Genomic DNA, 12,632 nt, shown 5'->3' on the forward strand with positions numbered 1-12,632 from the left:
ATCAAAACACGGGTGAAGCATGTAGGATGTGTTGAGTCTGAGATGTTTGATTTTCAAATTTATTATCATAAACTCAATTTCCTATGAGAAAGCTCTGGCGATTCAGTATGTTTGTTAAAGATGAGTATATTAGCTGGTAGGGACAAACTAAAGCATATGCTGCTTATTTGAAACACCACTGAATTTATTGTAATACATCCACAGGATTCATTGTTCAAACATCCAGTTATACAGTTCATTCAGTCAGAAAATACCTAACCCATTGTTCCTAGGTGGTCTGGAACATAATTATCTAGCTTGGGAACTGTCTTTGATTTTATTTTTCTTTGGACTTTCTTCAGACCATAGATTAAAGTGGATGTGCTAATTGCTCTTGTAATGTAGTTTCTCCAATTTGTGTTATTCCAAACTATTCTGTCTATTCTGAGACAGTGTTTTCTATCTCTCTTTTTTATTTTTTAAATAGTTTTATTTTATTATTAATTTAATTTTACATATTACCAAGGATTCCCCTGTCCTCTCTCCTCCCACCACCCAGCCTCTATCTCTCTTTGAATTCCTTCCTTGCGCCCCTGCCAAATTCTTTTCTTTCAGTTCTCCTGTCTTTTCTCTTCCACTGTGCCCTTTAGAAAGATCCCCCACATGATTCAATACTAAGGCTTTGGTTTAAATCAGTATATGTGGAGGAAGGAACTCATTATATCCTCATGAGAATGATATTGGAAAATGATTCATGTGTATGGTCCTCTCAACACCAAGGCAATGGTATTGAGTATCTGTCATAAGTAGAATACTGGGCTGGGTGCTAAGTCTATAGAACTACAGACACTAAAGTGCCAGTCAAGGATGGCTCATGACATCTTATTGTTTTCCCTTACAATTATACTTGATCTATAAATGCATATCTCTACGTGTGTATGTATATACATGCATATATGCCTATATTTGCATATGTTGGCAACTACAGGATGTAATAAATGCTAAAATATATACTACTTTTGAAAACTCAGGCTTTGTTTCATTCAGGAAATCATTTGATTCCTCTGGTTTGGGAAGGGGGAAACCAGTGCTTGGGGTTTTAGTAATAGTATGAACAGGGAACAAACAGCTAAGAGGATTTTAGACAGAGCAAAGTAATTGAGGAGGAAAATGTACGGTATAGCTTTGTGACTTAGCAATCGTCTTGGTGTGAGCAATCTCCAAAGGAGCTAAATTGAATATTAAAAAGTAACTTTGCTCATGGGGTATAATGGTTATGCCTTAGTAAGGAACCTCATGGGTGAACATGTTTTTGAAAACATGTTTTTGACAACAGCTTAGGTGGCACAGCCACTTGAAGGAATGAGGACCTGGGAAAGGGACCTTTCAATAATCCAATTCTCCAAGGGGTTGGAGAAGAGTGTCTGAGTATCCAGGCACGCTACTCTGACTTCCAGACTCCCTGGACAGGATGTACAGTGAGGTCTCCTGGAGTAGGAGTAAAGGAGGGTAGTTGTGGCAGGGAGGTAGTACCTTGCGCTGTGGCAGTCGTTTACTGTCCTATCAAGGGAGCTTAAAACTGGTTCCTAACCTAGGAGATTTAAATGAGACTTAATGTGTGTCAAGCACATTGCCTCAGGCGTCCTAACTACTTAAACAATGTTATCCATATCTATTATCATTATCACAGATGGACTGTTTCTGTGCTGTCTTTCAAAGCACACTTTTCACTCTGGCTAATTTAGGAATGTGAGCCAAGAGGCTAGAGAGAAAATAAATTCTGACTCTGCTTTCCTAGTTGCTAGTGAGTTTCCCCTCTAACCTCTGCTTTCCTTCCTACCTGTCTCCAACCACTGATGGTCAATAGCATAGTGCTGTGAGGGCACACTGTTCTTTCTTTCAGGGTATGATCATCTGCTAAACCCAACAAAATTAATTATGCTTAAGATGACAGAATTCATCACCTAATCACATCTTAAATTAAGCATTAATTAATTAACACACCAGGAAGCAGGCTGATAATGGTTATACTATTTCAGAAACACTGATAAAGAAGCCAGAAGAAACCAAATTACTCACTGGGGCTCAAAGAGGAAATGAGAAAAGATCCTTAGTGCAAAATTCGTGTTTTTAATAGCTTTTAATCACATTTATTCTTTGAAGAAGCAGATTACTGTTCAATTTTGAAACATTGTGAAAATAAACTTTCATTACCCAATTAAAAAATATTTCCATCTTTAAAAAAAAAATTAAACATACCTTCACTGGCATGTCGATCTCTAAATATGTTCTTGGGGTGGACACTGAAGCCTTCTATATCATGAACTGAAGATGCTCTTCTTATGCTACAGAGGCTTTCCCGTGATCTGGAGTGTGTTAGTTGGGAACTTGACTGCAGCATGTCAGGGTAGAGGCGGTCCCATTGCCTCTTGGGAGAGGAATGGTCCAGAGGTCCGGATATGTTCACTAAGGGAGAACACTGGCTAGGCTGTATCAAGGCTTTTGTATCGTCTGCTTCAGAGGGACTGCAACTTTCTTTCGTGGGAGACTTAAAGTGTTTCATGGCCACAGAGTCATCGCTGTGTTTAGATGAATCAATGACTACCACATCTGGGTCTTCCTGTGGCAATGACTGCTTTCTGTATGTTAGAACTCTTAGACCAGGAAATTTGAACCCAAAGAGTTTCCCTACAAAGGAAGACAGCAAAGAGTATTTTCACTCTATGAATATATAATCAAAAAATAAACATAACTCATATTTGAATACCATATTAAGGAACTGCTGTATTTAATACTATTAATACTATCAAATAACTATCTATATTTAATTTATTCTGCTTTAATGAGAAATAGTATAAAAGGTTTTATGAGATAGTATGAAATATATATATATATATATATGTATTGCTTTTGATAATTACAAAACACCTCAATGAAATAAAAACCTTATTTACATGACAAAAAACCTTTAGTTCCAGTAAATATCCAAAATTTATATAGGAAAAGAAAGAGTCAGGGATGAGTGTGGTAGGAAAGGTATTAATAGTAGTAGAGAAGGACATGAGCTTGAAATGGGCTTGATATGCTGGAGCTTTGTTTTCAACAGTGTTGTAAGATCAGTTTGTGTGGTAAAAAGGAGATCAACTGTATACCAAAGGCTTCTCAATCCATCTGGTAGTTTTGAAAAGTTATGGACTGACAAAAGAGATGTAAAGATAAGATGCATTTATTTGTTTGTTTGTTTATTTTTATTTATATTTGTCACATTTGTTGTTCTAAAATCTAAGACTGTGATGTGAGATACTGCACTTATGTAAGAGTGGATACTGAGAAGTCATCTAAATATAAACATCAAAGAGTGAATATTAAGCTTTTAAATAATAGCTGAATAAACAGACATTAAAGAATCCAATATTAAAATATTAAATAAATAAAAGAAAAAAATGGTATAAAAAATATTAAATAAATAAACACACACACTCGTAGTAGAGTTGTAAATAAAAAAAAGGAAATTATCTTTCTCCCTTCAATTTAGCAAGAAATAGGGGTGAAGAGCTCAACATTTATCTTGACTATTGTTAATATTCTGACCTACTCCTTGAAATCCCACCCCTTTGGCACCGACCTGCTTCCTGACAAGCCCCATTCTAAGGAAAAACTCCTCCCCTTCCTCTGTCTCTCTCTTCCACTTTTCCTTCCATGAGCTACACACCCTAGACCTCTCTTTCTTCTTTTCTCACTTTCTTTCTGTCTCTCTCTTTCCTATCTTTCTCTTCATTTCTCCATTATAATAAACTCTCCACATGGATGCAGCATCTGGATTGTGAATTAATGGCCTCTGCTGCATGGTGTGCATCTGCCCAGCCCGCCACATCATACCAGGATGGTTCTCTGAGTGCACAGGATGGGGGGGTAGGGAGGGTGGAGGGGGGGGTAGGGGGTAGAATGGGTAGGGGGTAGGGAGGAGGATAGGGAGGGTGGGGGGTTATGGAGGGTGGAGGGGTAGGGAGGGTGGAGGGGTAGGGAGGGAGGGGGGTAGGGAGGGTAGAGAGGGGGGAGTAGGGGGTGGGAAGTGTAGTGAGGGTGGGGGGTGGGAGTGTGGCCACATAATAATTCATAACAACTATCCTGAGGGTTTGTTGCTGATATTGCAAATTCCTGCAGACCCTTTGGAGGTTATCTGCCTATATCTATCTGCTGAAATAAAAAAGAAAGTACACATTTAATTTGACACAGCAAGATTTCATTTTAAGATTCAAAGACACTGAAGTAGAAACCATCTGACTTTTCATTAAAAGGACACTGGTTGAAAAATTAAAGCATTTTTATAGTGTTTTATGGGAGGCTTAAGATACTAGAAAATTTGCATGCTCTAATTAAAAGTTGTTAAAATGTTTTGTTTGTTTGTTTTTAAATGAGACAGGGGTTCTCAGGGTAGACCTGGCTATCCTGACTTGCTCTGTAGATCAGGCTTGTTTCTAACTCAGAGATCCACCTGCCTCTGCCTCCTGAGTGCTGGGATTAAAGGAATGTGCCACCACCACCTGGCAAAGTTGTTCAAACGTATTCTTAAGAGTAATATACATTCTGACTTCATATACTTATAATATTATTTTCAATAAAAACCCTAATAATTTATTTGTGCATTTAAGTTGGAGGACAGCAGGGAAAAATATGGAAAAACACAATCTGAATTTGTAAAGTCGATTTGCTCAGTGAGGGGGGTTGGAGTCAGTGTGCATTGATTGCATCATTTTATAGACATCTGTTGTCTATTGAGTTTGCGTTTTAAAAATAGAATTTAAAAAGTAATAATTCAAGTAAACTTCCATCCTCAAAGGAAATAAAAAGCTGAAAGCACCCAGACAATAATTTGTTATCTATAGATTCTCTAATGTTTCCAAGAAAACCCCAGATTTGAAATTTCTGATGCTAACAGAGTGGTGTAGGCCTGTGTTTTCCCACGTCTGCAGATGTGTTTACTGCTACTTTGGACAGGTAGCTCATGTCTGCGGAGTAAGACATTTTCCGCCTTGTGTTCTTCTTGAAAGCTCATGGAAACTAATTGTCATGGACATTGTGGTTTTCATGCATGAGCGTCTTAATTCGTTGAAGATGGTTCTAGAACACAAGAGAACACCACTCCAAACTCAGGATCTTTTCTCCATTTGAAAAACATACTTAGTGAATGGTGTTATCTATCCATATATTTTCAATTCTCTTCTTAACCCAATTACTGTAAATTTATGTCTCCAGCCCAGATTTTTACTCTGAGTTCCAAACCTATATATCTTAACCTGGCGACATTTCTCTCTTAGAAAGTTGCAAGTTATCTTAGATTTAGTGCAAATTCCACTATCTAGATCTAGTCCTTCAAACTCAGCTATTTTTCAGAGCAAATGGCACTGCAATCCATCTAGCTGCATAAGTTTGAGACTTGAGGGTCATCCTCAGTACTATTCTCTCTCCCTGCATCTTCTATAACTCAATATCAACCTCTTGATTATATTCATTTAACGTCCCATCATCTTTTTGATGTTTACACCTTTGTCACCTTACTGTTTCCCTTCTGTCTAATTAATGATAGAACTGATTTCCTTGCCATAGAATGTCGGTCCTTTTTCATATTCCCAGCAGTGTTGTTCATCTCCCAAAGACAATGAGCTTTATGTTGTTAAACATTCACATTGGATAAAGTGACTATTCTCACTTCTCTCTGTAAGTTCTTTCTTGGAGAATGAAGATACATAATCTCTACCCTGATCTTTACTTCTCCTCTTTGGCCTCTAGAATCCTCCATGATGGCTTCTTTATTCCTCTGGAGGCCCATGCTTCTTTCAGATTCAGGGCTCCCTTCTGTTAGATCTTTTCCTTCTGTCTACTTAGTTCATCATTCAGGTGATAGCCCAGAAGAGTTTCCTCAGAGAGGCTTTTCCTTCCCTTTGAACCAGGTTGATATTTCTCCAGTTTCCACTGCATAAGGTAATAATAGACATAGTGATTTCCCAGTTAACACTGTCTATACCCTTGCATGGAAGGCCTTGTTTATTTTGCCTCAGTTTTCACAAAATAACCAAGTATGGCCATAGAGTTAGACAAACACATAATAAACTGAGTTGATAATGTGCTTAGTTTAGATTAAAACATATAATTACTCTGATCATTATACTTCTGTAATCTTAGCCTCCTGGAACTGCATTGACTCCTATGTACTTTAGAACTGAGTAGAACTAAACAAATCATGGGGACTCTACATCATGCCCTGTATATTGACACAGCTCCTATTATCAATTTCACCCTTTGAGACAGGGCTTCAATTGCTTCCATTCTGATTGTTGAGTTTACACAGAAGTGTCTTCAAGGCCTTCATCATCTAGGAAAATAGAGATAAAATGCTTGTTGGAGAACAATTTAGAATTAAGCAGGCTAATTTATAATGCCAAGATTTCACTTGTAGTCTAGTAGTTAATAATGTTAAAAGTAATTGAAATAGGATTTATTTCTCTGGTAAAATGCTATGACACAATACAAGTATATTAAACATTATATTGTGGATTAATATACAAAGATGAGAGCAACCAATCTGCACAAATAAGATTGGATATCAGTGCAAGACTATAAGTGTTTTGAAAGCATTTTTACATATTTCTACTAACAATTTTTATATGCTCAAGTAAATTGCCAAGTTAAAAATCAGTGAGCTGCATCAAAGTCATTTGATTAGTTTTTAATGCACATGAAATTGAATTACAGTTTACAAATCAATTTTGCAAGTTTTATTACAATGCATGGAAGGTCAATGCCTACTTTTACTCATTTTTAATCAGTTATGTGACACCCCCCCCAAAAGAACACCCAGTAGCTCTCTTAAATTAATGAGCACACAGGCATTTATTTTGCTCCTGTAGTTCAGTCACATCAAGGTGGTACAGATGGTCTTTTCCACACCACTAGGTTAATATGACCATGTTGTATTGCATTACAGATTTAGTTGTCTCCATGTAGTTCACGCGGAAAGAATACACACTGAGAAACTGGTGCACTGCTGTACTTCCTTAAGGGATGGAATAGAAAACGTAGATAAGTGGAACTGTTGTGGCTTTTAACTCTGAAAAATGTCTTGCTATGTCTTCAGATTTTGTTAACTTTACTTTCTTACTTGGATAATTGGATTTTATTTAGTGTCATGTCTACTAAAATAGTAAACCTGAAATAGGAAAAAACTCAATATTTTTTCACAACTCTTATGCATTCTCAGATAAGAGTAAATACTGATAAACTACTTCTATGAATGTAATTTCGCTTAAATACACAATTTAAATAACAAGTGCTGGTAGTTATGTATATCAGAAACAGTCTTTCTTGGGGAAAAATGAATATTCATATAAAAAATTTCCACATAGCTTTTAATCATGATTTTTCTTTCAACTGCAAGTTCTTGTTTCCTTCATTCCATTTATTATCATTTCACAAAATTTTGTAACATTGATGATCTAATAATTTTACTACTAAAATCCAATATGTGACTTCAAAACATTTATGCCTTGCCTGGTTGGTTGTTCCTGGTTGAGTTTTGTACCAAAAGGAGAGCTCCTTAGGTGTTGATTGTTATGCAAATAGAGCTACCCTGAGGTGTGGTAAGGACAAGGAGAGTGTGGAGGGAAGTGAGCTGAGAAGTAGTGAAGGCTGCCAGCTTTTCCCTTAGTGAAGGGTTGAGGTGGGTTAGAGTGGATCACTGAAAACAGACTTGCTGGGTAGTGGTGGAGCACACATTTAAAACCAGAGGCAAGAAGATCTCTGTGAGTTTGAGGCCAGCCTGGTCTAGAGATGGAGTTCCAGGACAGCCTGGGCCACACAGAAAAGCCCTGTCCCATTGAAAGAGAGAGAGAGAGAGAGAGAGAGAGAGAGAGAGAGAGAGAGAGAGAGAGAGAGAGAGAGAGAGAACAGACTATGTAGACTATGTAAATGTTTTCATGGGACTACATTCAGGCACATTCACTGTAAGGACGGACTGGGAAGAGGGAGTAATGTCAACTCTTGTCTAAATGCACCTGAAGCTTCAGGGAGGAACTGCGGCTGGGGTGCACCTTAGAATGGCAGCTGCTGGTGGATTGCTCTCGGGCCTTACTGTATTTCTAACTCTGCCCTGACCTCCATCTACTACCTTAAGACTCAAGACTTCAGGAGTCCAATGTCATCTTAAACTCTCTGCTGCTTATTTGAAGCCTCTTGTGTCTCTGAATCACCCAGTCACTTGCTGCAGCCCTTGGGAAAGGTCATAACCCTGTGTAAACCTACATCCACTCATGAGCACAATCCTCCGACCCACTGAGAGGCAGTTTGGTGTGTGTGACAATCAAAATGTTCAGGATTTTTGCTATCACAGTCAGGAGCAAAGGGTCCAGTACAAAGAGGGAGAAAAAGAGCCACCTTTAGTTCTGAAAAAAGTCGTCATAAGTGAATTTTATTGCCAGTTATTCACAGTAAGAATTGAGCCAGGTGGCGGTGGCACACACCTTTAATCCCAGCACTTAGGAGGCAGAGGCAGGAGGATCTCTGTGAGTTCAAGGTCAGCCTGGTCTACAGAACAGGACAGTCACAGCTACACAAAGAAACTCTGTCTCAAAAAAAAAAAAAAAAAAAGAAAAAGAAACAAGCAACAATAAAAACAAACAAGAAAGTAAGAAGTGAAAGGGATTTTCTAAATTCATGGTAGTCATACACTTGACACTTGAATCGAAAGCCTTAAAGTCAGTGTGAACAGTTCTCTAGTTCAATAAACATGGACATGTAGAGAGACATGCTTTAATCCACAGTCAAATTTGGTAAAAGACCAAATTTGATAGGAGAAACAGAAAATGACTGACCTATCAATCAGCATTTTCTTTTAAAGGAGAGAAGTGTGAAAGAAACACCTTGAAAGCTGGTGAGTTTTTCCTACTCCTAAGTGAGTGAGGTGGTATATATTGAGCGGCTGCAAAGCTAACCTAGAATGTTGCCTAAGAAGGTGCCATTAGCAGCTAGATGGGAAAAAAATAGCATTCAATGTGGACTCAGTACTGATCAGTTGGCTATCCTGAGTAATGAATGATAAATAGACCAATGTAGCCAGTGTAGTTTTAGAGATACAGAACAAAACAATAAAGCAAAACAAAACATAACAGAATATCTCCTGGGAGTCACCTGGCAGACAGTAAAGTTAAATATGGGCTCTTTGAATGAGCAGATGTGATTAGTAAAAACACATAAGACTAAGTCTCCAATGATACAACCTAAGAGCAGGTGATACCAGAGAAAAAGCAAGATCAAACAAAGGGAAGGAGGAAGTGAGCAATGGACCAATTGGGATCTTGAAGTGATGTGAGTCGCAGGATGCTGTATGAAGATCAGGGGTCAGCTAGGGCTGCACTGAGACATGAGGACAATTGTAGCAGCAGCAAAGACAGCAACACACTCCTCTGAACTTGTTAAAAATTGCTGCTGGTGTGTGAGAAGCCCTGCTTCCAGTCTGGCCACATCATCAGGACAGCAAAGGAGGCAGCAAACAGAGATTTGGACAAGGGAGATAAGCAAGAAGACAGGTATTAACCACTCAAGGTTAAAATCATTCAGTGAGGCGACACAGAGAATGAATGCAACACACCAACATTACATATGCCTAACTAGATCTCCATAAAATAACCACTAAATTAATAAATGCATGATTCTACCATACTGTTATTAAGTTTCTCTCAGGTATATTTACATTTTTCTCTCTCCAAATGCCAAGTTAAAGAATCAATTCAGGTCTCCTGGACGTGATAACATCTTAACTTGTATTGATTCTGGATGATCATGCAGCCATCATGCTGAGGGGAGCTCTAAATAGAATGTTCAAAACATGAATGAGAAGTAGTCCACTTTCCCAAATGCTGTATAACTAGAGAGTGTCCCTGATGTTCATGTTGCTAGGCAACAAAATATTCCATAAAATGCTCACAAGGGGCCTTGGAAATGCTTAGGCTGACCTGGGTGCTGATCAACGTCCATTGTTAACGAAGCACATATTTTTTTCCCCAATAACAAGCACTTCAATTGGTCTTAGATATATGCTCTTTGCCCATATAATAGGAACACCATGACATAAATGTGACTGAACTTTTTCCCTATTTGTTTTTGCAACAATGGCATGGTTCCTTTTTCTACATCAAATTTAATCCTTATAGAAGAGACTTTCAAAGGAAGGATGAAAGTAAACATTAGTTACATCGTGAAACCTTTAATTAAATTCCGCTGAATAGCAGACCGTTTCTATAGTAATGTGTGCTGATTAGGGAATTCTGTATTACCACGGCAGCCTTTCATCTTTGAATTAAGGAATGACTTTCAGCTCCAATGGAGAATAGTAAAAGCATGGTGACGGCCCTTCTGCAAATGAACTACATGGAACATTTCTTTGTTTCTCCCTTGCTTGGGGTCAGAAAACAGACACAAATTTGAGGAAGTAATGTAGCTGTTGAGGCAAATGTACGTTTTATGTGTTAATTATCTTGAGTGAGTCCAAAACTTATGAATAGGTTTTAGTGGCTTAAATTAGACAGATAATTGCCCGAATTATCAAGTGCTATTTTGCATGTATAAATTTAGTTTCAGTTGAGGCTTTTAGGATAATTCAAACTTTTATTTTAGTAAAGATAATAGTAAAATATGCCCCCAAAGATATAATTTCAATCTTTTTCAAGATAATGGGATCTTTTAAACAAGATTAAATTAAAAGTTCATTTCTGAAAGTTATTGTCAGAATAAACCCCTATAGAGATTTGAGGTTGTTTTATTATGTGACTTATACTTGATTTCACTTAAAAATCATTTTATTTGAATATTAGTTAACTTAGACCATGGCACCAGAATGACGCAAAGTTTGATATACATAGAGTACTGAATTTGTGTGTTTCTGAGTCAGTAGTTTCGACACAGAGACCAAAACCTTGAATTTCAAGCATGTTTCCTGTTCATAGCCATAGTTTTGCCATGTGGAGAGTCACTGACTTGGGCAATTCAGTTGATGCCCACTCAGTAGATAATAAACCAATAATAATTCCATGTGAAACAATGTATGCATGTGTTTAATTTTGTTACACACATGGATACTTACTATTTGCGAAGGATTTATAGAGGTACAAGAAAGAACGTGTAGCCTCTTTGAAATTGAGCTAAAGGGTCCCTGGCCACATTAAATTAGATTATTATTCTCTAATATCCCACAGTCCTCACCTCTCTCTTATTCTTGACTTTTAAAATTCATTTTTATGTATATTTAAAAATTACGATTATATATGATTTTTATTATTGTCTACTGGGCAAACCGATGTTCCCAATGGGACAGTAGGCCAAAGTGTGAAATGTTATGTTCCCACAGGAACAGGACCACATAGAACTGCTTGGATGAGGTGGGATTTCCACAGGAAAGAGTCTTTTGGAATAGATATGCTACAAAAATGGCGACATTCTACCAGACAACACATGACAAAAGACTCAGTAATGGGAAGTATGAGAAGCTATAGAAGAGGAAGCTGAGGGGATGATGGAAGCCACTCTGATTTAGATCTTTGTATTGCATACACACAGTAATTTGGAGTTTCATGTTTTAGGCAACAAGAAGGTATTATAAAGGATAGAAATAATGGACTACTGTAATCTGAAACAAGCAATGTTTCATGTAATATTAGAGAAAAGAAGCTGAAGGAAGGAATTAAAATTATGAGACTATTGTATTAGCTCAAGTAAGATGTGTTGAACTTCTGAGTAGGATAATTGTAGTGCAATATAAGAGAGAGCTATTGAATGAAGTAATGAATGTAGTGGGTCCACCCTTTTGATGGGAAATGAGAAGATTCAATGGGAGTAGAAGCATAGCATGATGCTATATTTTGGCTGTGATGACCTGGTTAATGACAACATCCACAATGATCAAAGAATTCTGAGTGAGCGAGGCCAGAGATCTTAAGACACACTTAACTTGAAAGGGTAAACCTTCCAGAAGGACTAAAATATTCCAAAGAACACACCTAATGGGCTATTGGATATATCAGGCTCTAAGTGATGAGAAAAGACTAAAGAAATTGTGATTTGAAATACTGATTTCTCAAAAGGCCTGAAGCTGTAGGTAACAGATGAAAATGGCCAAGTAGGATGTACAATGATGATTCCTATAGAGGGGGAATGCTGAAAGTAGCTCCTGGAAGATAAACAGCGTTTAAGGGTAGAATAAGAAGGGGCTTTGGAGTGTGGCTCAGTGGTAGAAGCGTGTCTAGTAGGTGTTAGCACCAGGGCGGTCCTCTAGCACTGATGAGAGACAGAGAGAGAATGAGAGTAAGAGCGGGAAAGTGAGGAACTGGGGAGGAGGGAAAGGAAAGAGAGGAGGGAGGGAGCAAACGCTTCCGAAATAACTGTTCATTTGAAAGATGGAGTGAGTGTAGGTGCCTAGAAGTAGAAATATAGGCAAGAAGTGAATCTTACTCACCTATGCAAGGGACAGTCTAGGGAATGAATGCAGAGAGCTCGACTATGCTGCTCTGTGGAAAGAAGGGAAGAGTGGAAACAAGGATACTTGTGTGGCTCAAACGCCTACAGACAGAGACGAATAATAGGAACTAAGAGACCCAAGTATATAC

At 37.9% G+C, this 12,632-nt stretch overlaps 1 protein-coding gene across 4 annotated transcripts in view; it reads right to left on the reverse strand.

The window, feature by feature from the left end:
* Kcnh7 (potassium voltage-gated channel subfamily H member 7) overlaps positions 1–12,632 on the reverse strand; it is a 463,447-nt gene that overhangs the window by 139,936 nt on the left and 310,879 nt on the right. For all 4 annotated transcript variants that reach the window (XM_052723439.1, XM_052723438.1, XM_052723437.1 and 1 more), the window contains exon 4: positions 2,239–2,667. In XM_052723439.1, the coding sequence (XP_052579399.1) occupies positions 2,239–2,667 (429 nt within the window). The remainder of the gene's footprint in view (positions 1–2,238; positions 2,668–12,632) is intronic.

Source organism: Peromyscus californicus, unplaced genomic scaffold (genome assembly GCF_007827085.1).
Source record: "Peromyscus californicus insignis strain IS unplaced genomic scaffold, ASM782708v3 Scaffold_7__1_contigs__length_154581171, whole genome shotgun sequence".
Lineage (NCBI taxonomy): Eukaryota > Metazoa > Chordata > Mammalia > Rodentia > Cricetidae > Peromyscus > Peromyscus californicus.